The sequence below is a fragment of the Drosophila willistoni genome, assembly GCF_018902025.1.
Source record: "Drosophila willistoni isolate 14030-0811.24 chromosome XR unlocalized genomic scaffold, UCI_dwil_1.1 Seg143, whole genome shotgun sequence".
Taxonomy (NCBI): domain Eukaryota; kingdom Metazoa; phylum Arthropoda; class Insecta; order Diptera; family Drosophilidae; genus Drosophila; species Drosophila willistoni.
This window is the reverse complement of record NW_025814056.1, coordinates 1,177,708-1,186,472: the sequence shown is the minus strand read 5'-3', so window position 1 is coordinate 1,186,472 and position 8,765 is coordinate 1,177,708. Positions and strand designations below refer to the sequence as shown.

Below are 8,765 nucleotides of genomic sequence, written 5' to 3'. Positions count from 1 at the left end.
TTCGCTAGTCGCATCAAAATCAAATTAGTTCCAAGCGTTGATTTTCTTCAACTGTGGCGATGTCGGCGCTTCATGCTCGTTGATTTCCAGCTAATTTTGCTTTTCGAACACACACACACCGGCACACACACACAACAAATACACACAATACTTGATAATTATAATGCGATGTGGCGCATTTATCGCCACGATCAGCATACATCCGTTCTTCGTTGATATAAAGCTTGTAATTACCTAGCTAATTTACATGAAATTCAAGCGAACATCCTTTCTCAAAAACAAAAAAAAAAAAAAACAAAAATGACCATGTCTGCGAGTGGATGAGTAGCCACATGTGTGCCAATTGATAGTAGGGGGTGTGGGTGGAGTTGGAGGTGGGGAAAATGTAAGTTAGTTTTTGTATCCGCCTTTGGCAGCTGAAAAGAAAATTTCTCAAGAAAATTTACCGCAAATAGTTACGAGCCAAAGTAGGCGCAGAAAAATGCGATTTCAAGTTGGCCTATCAGCCCACTGGCATCATCATCATCATCGTCATCGTCATCGTTATTGACCAAATGCAGGCAGTGGCCAGAGACAGGCATTGGCTTTGGCTGTGGCTGTGGCTATGGCTTTGGTCATGGCATGGTCATGTCAGAGGGCCATCGCAGCTGACCATCATCATCTACATGTGTGTGTGTGTGTGTGTGTTGTGTGTGCAGCGATTGTCAATGATAAAAAGTCGTGGCCAACAAGTGGCGCATCGTCCTCATTTACATTGGCAAGGAGAAATTCTTAAAATTTTCTCCCACTCACATGCCACGCCCACACTTCAAACCTTTGCCATTTGTTGTGTTCTTTTTCCTTGTTTTTGTCTGCCTCTTTTACTTTCCCCCTCTCCATGTCTTTGTCGATTATTTCTGCAAATGGTCAAGTTATTTCCTTTTCCCGTATTTCCTTGGCAAAGCATTCACGCGCACGAAAGGATTTCTTGTAATTTGGCTACGACTTGAAAAGAAGCTGCGACAGAGAGCAGCAGCAGCAGCAGGAGCAGTGCTCTGGGCCCTTTCGGTCTCTGTAGGTAGGGAAGGGTTCAGGCACACTGCTGATGCTGATGAAAGGGATTTGTGGTTGTGCGGCTGCTTTTTGGCGACTTTGCATTTTTATTTGAAATGCCGTTCGGTATTTTTTTCTTACTTCTTTTTCCTTTATTTCTGTGCGCTTTGCAACTGCTGCTGCTGCTGCTCATGCTTCTGGTTTTGGCGGGTTGTCGGCTTTTGTTTTATACGAAAACAAAAACCACGAAAATACAGCAAAAAAAAAATTTAAAAAAAATCATATAAAATAAAAGCAAGCAGCTTTCACACACACACACAGAGAGAAAAAAGTGTAGTTGTATATGTATCTGCACCATACACAACACCACACGGCAGATTGAATCCATTCGTTCTTCGTCGTTTTCAATGAAAGAAGGTGGAGGAAAAAGAGGAGCAGAAGGAGGAGGATTCTAGAGGCTGGGCTGGGCTTCTTCTCCACTGAATTCGCTTTTCGGTTTCTGGATTCAGAATCCTGGGCCCGCTGCATATGTATGCATTATGCACACTCATTATCCGTACCATAGTTTCGCTCTCTCCCTCCCTCCCTCTATCTCCTCTTCATGACTCTGTGTGTTTGCTATTATCCTTGTGCGCTGCTGCTCGTTCACTTTCATTTCGTATGTGTTTTTTGCGATTTTTTTTAGGTATTTCTGTTTTATTTTTTATTTTTGCCTTACCCTTGCCACTTGAGACATTGCTTTGTTCTGTGTGTTCCATGTGGCATACGATGAAGGGGTTATATGGCAGTGCAAACCCAATAATACATATGTACATATATCCCAAAAAGCTTTTAGGCGCTTTTTACAGTAAGCCTAAAATGCATTTTCATTTTAGATACAAACACACACACACTTTCGTACATACAAAGTGCTCAATTCAGAATTGGAAATTCAGGAATTCCTTGTTTTGTAGCCATTAAATACTCGTATTTTGATTTCGAATTTTTTGATATATTTTGCCAAATTCTTTTTTTGAAAATTCTGTGCAAAATCTTACTTACTCCTATCAGAATTATATTACATTTATATTTATATCTGTTAGCTCTTCAAATAACAGTTCTTAAATTAAGGACCTCAAAGTCTTAATCTTAATATTAGGAACAATTCTTTTTTTAATCATTATTTGTTTGTAGTATCATCTCGAATACTTTTTTAAAGTCTTTTAAATATATATATTTTTTTAACGATTGATTTTAGTAAGATCTTATAAAAAATAAAATGCATTGTTTTTCATTTTTGTTAAAAAACATTATTTTGGCGACAACGTACGGTTTGAAGTCGAAGGCTTCTCAATTATTTGAATAGCCTTGCTGAAAATCCTTTCCGACCTGCATGGGGTTGCGGTTTACAAAAGAAAAGTATCCATATCCTCACGGAAAAATTCAATTGTCATTGTCAAACATCGATAGTCGTTGTCAAAAATGCAAAATATCAATGTATCGAAAACAACATCGACAACATCGATAGTGGTTAAACTTTTTGATCACAGTTTGGCAGTTGCCATGAAATTAAATCGTAAAAAGTATTTATTGACCAAAGAGAGTATTAACTTGAAAACAGGAAAAACGTTTTTCAAATACATAAACTATTTGATTTGTGAAACAAAATGCTTAAAAATTGATACAATCCGGAAAAAAACGTTACTTAAAACATATTTCTAGTAATCCAGCTTATTATAGCAGACAAAATTGGACTGCGTTTACCCACTCGCAACATCACAACTTATGCAATCTTCTTACATCACAAACTTTGGCTTTGAAGTTGTTGAAAAGGAACCAAATTTTGGTTAATGTGTCAATTGTGACCTTAACAATGAACTAGGAAAGGATTTTAAGCATGTCTGTAAGGTTAAGTATGTTAATTTAAAAGTTTTTATTTGTTTATCTAACTGAAGTTTCTGTTAAATATTGCTAAGTTGGACGACTATTACAATACAATTCAATAGATGCATTAACTAACACTTGATTAAGAATTATCTGAATTAACATGGAAATAAATGTCAATAAATACTGCAAAAATGACAAAATTCTAAAACTGTTATTGGAATTATTTCAGTCTTCAGTAGAAATACGAAGAACACACAACATTTCATTACACCGAACGTTGTTAACATTTGAAAAAGTTTTTTTCCTTTTCTTTTTATCGAACTGTGTTGTAATAAAATATTGAATTGTCAATCTCTGTTTTTGTGTTCAAAACCTTAACGAAGGAGCAAATGTTGCAGTTGCCGTTTAAATTGTAAGAATTTTGTTTTTATATTATTTATTTTGTTTTTCGTTTTCAACAACAATACATAACACAATCTCGTTCATCAGCTAAATAATCATTGGAAACCCCGGCCGTTGGCCTCCACCTGTATGTCTGTATATTAGAAATATATAGAATGGACTCTGACGATGAGTTTTCTGATCAGGATCATGGCGACTCGCATCGTTCCATTCACAGTCATAGTCCATCATCATGTATATCATATGTTGACAGTGATGAGGATATATGCACGGAAATTTTATTGCAAGAGAGGCCAAAGCGTGTAATGGAGAATGATGATTTTGTCTACAAAGTTCTCTCGGTTGATCAGATTGTCCAGCATCAAAGGAATATCATTGATGAGGTCAATACTGTGCTCAATTTATCGCCGCAAATCACCAGAATAATATTAAATCATTATAAATGGGATAAGGACACCTTATTTGAGAATTATTTTGAGAGCAGTCCCCAGGAGTTCTTTAAGCGAGCCCATATAGTGAATCCATTTGCCGCAACAACATCAGCATCGACAACAACAACAAGTGTAAGGCAATCTCAGAAGACAAAATCGGAGGATGACGATGAAGACGACGATGAAGATGAGGAGGTTGAGGAGGAGCAAGAGCATATCTGTGGCATATGCTTTTGCCCATACCGTCAGCTAACGGGCTTGGCATGTGGTCATTGTTTCTGTACTGGTTGCTGGAAACAATATTTGGCCAATAAGACATGCAGCGAAGGTTTGGCCCACAGTATATCCTGCCCGGAATCCGATTGTGACATTTTGGTAGATTATGTATCATTTCTACAGTTGGCTGATGATGTAAAGGTTGTGGAACGATATCAGCAATTGATAACAAACACATTTGTTGAATGTAATGTGCTGATGCGTTGGTGTCCAGCGCCAAATTGTAGTCACGCCATCAAGGTAAACTATGCCGAGGCAAGGGGAGTTCTTTGTAAATGCGGTCATCAGTTTTGCTTTGAATGTGGTGAAAATTGGCACGAACCGGCCAGTTGTAGCTGGCTGAAGAAATGGCAAAGGAAATGTCAAGAGGACTCGGAAACATCGAATTGGCTTGCACAGCATACGAAAGAGTGCCCCAAGTGCAATGTGACTATTGAAAAGGATGGCGGCTGCAATCATATGGTCTGTAAGAATCCCACCTGCCGTTATGACTTTTGCTGGGTATGCCTGGGCTCATGGGAGCCGCACGGTTCATCCTGGTACAGTTGCAATCGCTTCGACGAGGAGGATGCCAAGCAGGCCAGATTGGCACAGCAGCAGTATCGTTCATCGATGGCCCGATATCTGCACTATTACAATCGTTATATGAATCATCAGCGTAGCATGCGCTTGGAGCAAAAACTGTATGCCAATGTGAGGGCCAAAATGAATGAAATACAAGAGGAAATGAGTTGGATTAATGTGCAATTTTTGCAAGACGCTGTCGATGTTTTATGCGAATGCCGTGGCACTCTTATGTACAGCTATGTATTCGCCTTCTATTTGGGTAATAATAATCAGAAAATTATATTTGAGGATAATCAACGGGATATGGAAGTGGCCACCGAAAAGATATCCGAATGCCTTGAACGGGAAATAACCGTTAAGAATCTATATGAGATTAAAAAGAAAGTTTTAGATCTAACGCAATATTGCCAGAAACGACGATCTGTTCTGCTACTTCATGTGCGTGAGGGTTATGAGAAAGAATGGTGGGAATTTGTCGACGATCTGATTATACCAACATCTACCTAAATACACCTATGTCAATATATATATATATATATATATACCAGATGAATTAAACTACATAAGAATTCACTGTAATACATATCCAACAGAAGATCCACCACTCCACATATCGTTCAAGCTCCAGATCAGACTTATACTCTAGTTCTTCATCAACAAAACAAAAACAACAAAAAAACACAAAACAAAACAAAAAAAAAGAAAAGAAATTCGTAAACCATTCCACTGAAGACTTTTAATAATATTTTACCTGGAGTTAACACACAGCTTTTTGTTATCCTCTCTGGCAGATCACTTGCCCATCCGACCTGCCAGAGCCATCAAAATTCAAAACGTATTAAATGTGGATATGCAATAGCAGACGAAAAACAAGTTAACAAAAAACCAAAAAAAAAAGGAATATAAAAAGTATTAAAAAAAGCTAAAAACCCAAAAAACAATAAAACTAAAGGACTTTCATTTTTTGGAATCCTAAATTCATAAATTATGGGTAATGATGCTCAGTGCAAACTAGTATTAACGTCTGTGTTGCCTATAGGAAACATTCTGTGGAACCATTTTTTTTCGATCTTCAAAAGGATCTAAACTAAAACAAAGGGAGCGAAAATAATTAAAAAGAGCTAACAAAAGTAGCCTTCTAACAAAAGACTTAGTCAAAACTTTTCAGCAACCACCTTATTTCCCGGTCCACCCGAAAAAATGTTAACTGTCTCAAATGCCCGGTGGGCCCTTAAGGTAGGGGGCCCCTTTTGATGAAATTTCATTTAGTAGAGTAGCAGTTTTTAATCACTAGGGCCCTTCGTATGAGGTTCCCAGTAAGAATCATTTTTTACCATAATAAATCGATGTGGGCTGGGGCCCCTGTGGTTCACAGGCTCTGTAAGACTGGTAAAGACTGGGGCCCTTTAAAACGAATGAAGTATAGAAAAATTTTCTTGAAAAGCCGAAGTTGAATGTAGCAATATACCAGTTAGCCACTAGGGGCCCTTCAAACTAGGTTCTCAGTACGAATCATTTTTTAAAGGTCATTAACTGATGGACGCTGGGGCCCCTGGAATTCAGAAGCCCTGTAAGCTACTGGAACTTTAGACATTGTTTTCAAAATTTTAGAAACTTTCTTGCTTATGGCAGTTGAAAAAAAAAAACTTGAATCAAATTGAAAATGAACGCATTATTAAAGCCTTATACTTACAGAGCAATTTACTTCGAAAACTTTTGACTATTTGATGATTTAAAATCTAGTAAAATTACGCCTTACGTAGAAGTGCATTGTTGAAAAAAGATAGGCAAATAAAATTGTTTGTTTGTTTGTAAGAAGTCGTTTTTGTTTTATTCACATAAGCGATCATACTTGATGTAAAACCTAAAAATGTGTACCTTTCATTCGCCTCGACATAATTTTTCAAGCATGTAGTATAGGGGGACCTTCAAATTGAATGCCCGGTGGGCCCTCAGGGTCCCAGTCCGGGCCTGCTTGTATGTATATTTAAAAAATATAAGTAAAGAATACAAAAATATGTTTAGTTGTAGACTGCAGACCATTATGTACCAGTCCAGTTGCTGATCAAATCAGTCATAACATAGGCGTGTCCTCTTTATTTAAGAAGTGAGTTCCCAAATTATAATGGAAAATCCTAAGACCACATACTGGTCAATACTGTACTGCTAAAAGCGGCTACTCCAAGTTTCTCCAAAGCAGCAAGTCATTCGTATGAAGCAGGAGAAATTCAAAGAATTCACATCGATATCGTTATCTTTAATCAAGTTGGAAAATATATAGTTAGCTGCACATATGAGTCTGTAAATAATTTGATTTTAGCTTCCTTTTATACAAGTCAGGGCAGAGAGGGCAAAAGTTTTGTTGTCCTGGATAAAAATGGACAGTAATTGGTCTCTCTTAATTTAGTAAGGCATGCAAATTACAAAAGAGAGTCAAATTTTACTATTTTAAACAAACGATTTGACAACATTTTCTCTACAATAGACTAAAAGCGTTTTGAGGCCACGTCCGAAAAATGTAAATGGCTAAGTAAGGCCCTTTTCTATATCTAAGTTAACAAAAGCGTTTCTTAAATTTTTCTTTGCAACATCATAAAATTATTCACTGATTAATATAAATTTATATACTTGAACCATGTTCTAAAGTATTTATTTGAACTGCTTTATTTATTTTATTGTGTATAAATTTAAAGCTGATTAAATTGTTCAAAATTTACACAGTTTTCACTGTATAGTGTGTAATTTCACTCAAAAGCCGCAGAAGGGTTCATCGGGTGGGTCCTGATAACGAGGAGACTAGCCCTACCAGTCAGGATCAGGCCTGAAACGCAAATCCAGGGGACGCAATCTTTTTAGTCTGCGAGGATAGTTTTCATTTGGCAGGTCTGCTGCCAGGCGGTCGGGTTGATTGGTGGGTTTGCCGAGGTGGCCATTCTCCGAATCTCAGAACCTCCTTGTGGACTGAGAGGATTTATAAGTCCCTGTGTAAATCAGAGTTCCGGACATGGAAGGGGGCACCGACTAAACTACGTGGAATATTTGTAGTATTTCCACGTTGGAGTGATACGCTGTACCCGACAGCTGGATGCTGGATGTCCGTTTGGGCCTTAGGATGGACTTGTAAAGCCGAATCTTCTTTGATGTGCTGAGCTGCGATTTGTAAATCATATTATGAAAGGGAAATAAAATGTTATTAATTTTCTGATGTGTTCAGAATTAAACAAAAATTTCTAAAATCAATGCCCAATGCTTTACAATGCTTGGAATACAAAACTTTTAGCAATAAGAAATTATAATGTATTTATAATGAAATTTAGATGCAATTCGAGATATGTAATTTCGATTGTAGGTAGACTTTTCTCATTATTTGTATTATTGTGATTTTTCCCCCCTCTATGTCATTTCTTTGCTTCTTTGTTTTTCTTTCTTGCTTTGCTGTTGCTGTTGTTAGTTTTTTTTTCTTTCTATTTTTTTGTGTTTTGGTTTTTCTAATTATAACATAAATCAATCCAATTTCATGTTATAGTTTTTGGCGCAACAAAGCGATTAATGTCGACAATGGTAAAAGATATGGCATGGCAAAAGGAAAAGCATAAATAAGCCATACAGCCCCAGCCTAACCATGGCCAATAACGTAACGGAATGGAACGGAACAGATTGCGGAGAAGTGCGCATGAGTAGCGAGTGGAGCGATTGAAGCGAGTGGTGCGGCAGTTTCATATGAAAAATATTTCCTTATCGCGATGCGGCAACCATCGACAACGTTTTTTGACGTCGACGACGACAGCGACGGTGACGGTGACGGTGACGCCGCCAGGTGCACACGAAAAAGCCTTGGCCACTAGATTTACGGCAAACGGCAGCCAAGTCGTGCCGGGTGCCAAGTGCGCCGGGTGCCGGGTGCCTGTCTATCTATCCATGTATGTATGTATTTATGTAGGTAGGTGCCTGGGTGCCTAACCCGGCTAGTGTGAATTTTCGCACCCGTGATGAAGTTTCCAATTAAATTTTATTGGATTTCAAATTGAGGCTGGCTCTTGTCTTGGCCTGAGCTAGCTGAGCTGGCTGGCTGGTAAATATTTGCGCACCATTGTGTTGCGGCAAGTGTTGAAAGTGGGCGTTGCAGCATCCCTACTACACCCCCTCCCCCTTCTTTTCAACTTCTTCAATAATTGTCTTTTTCTTTCAAGT

The 8,765-nt window shown here is 38.0% G+C and overlaps 1 protein-coding gene across 1 annotated transcript; it reads left to right on the top strand.

Annotated features, from left to right (window-relative positions):
* Nucleotides 1-3,122: 3,122 nt before the first annotated feature.
* On the top strand, nt 3,123-5,121 carry LOC6646474 (E3 ubiquitin-protein ligase ariadne-1). Its single transcript, XM_023178090.2, has 2 exons — nt 3,123-3,310; nt 3,388-5,121. Exon 2 carries the CDS (start codon nt 3,456-3,458, stop codon nt 5,079-5,081), a length of 1,626 nt encoding a protein of 541 aa, XP_023033858.1. The 5' UTR covers nt 3,123-3,310; nt 3,388-3,455; the 3' UTR covers nt 5,082-5,121.
* Nucleotides 5,122-8,765: the final 3,644 nt, after the last annotated feature.

Coding starts and splice junctions, on each gene's coding strand:
- LOC6646474 (XM_023178090.2), top strand. CDS start 3,456: ATGGACTCTGACGATGAGTTTTCTGATCAGGATCATGGCGACTCGCAT.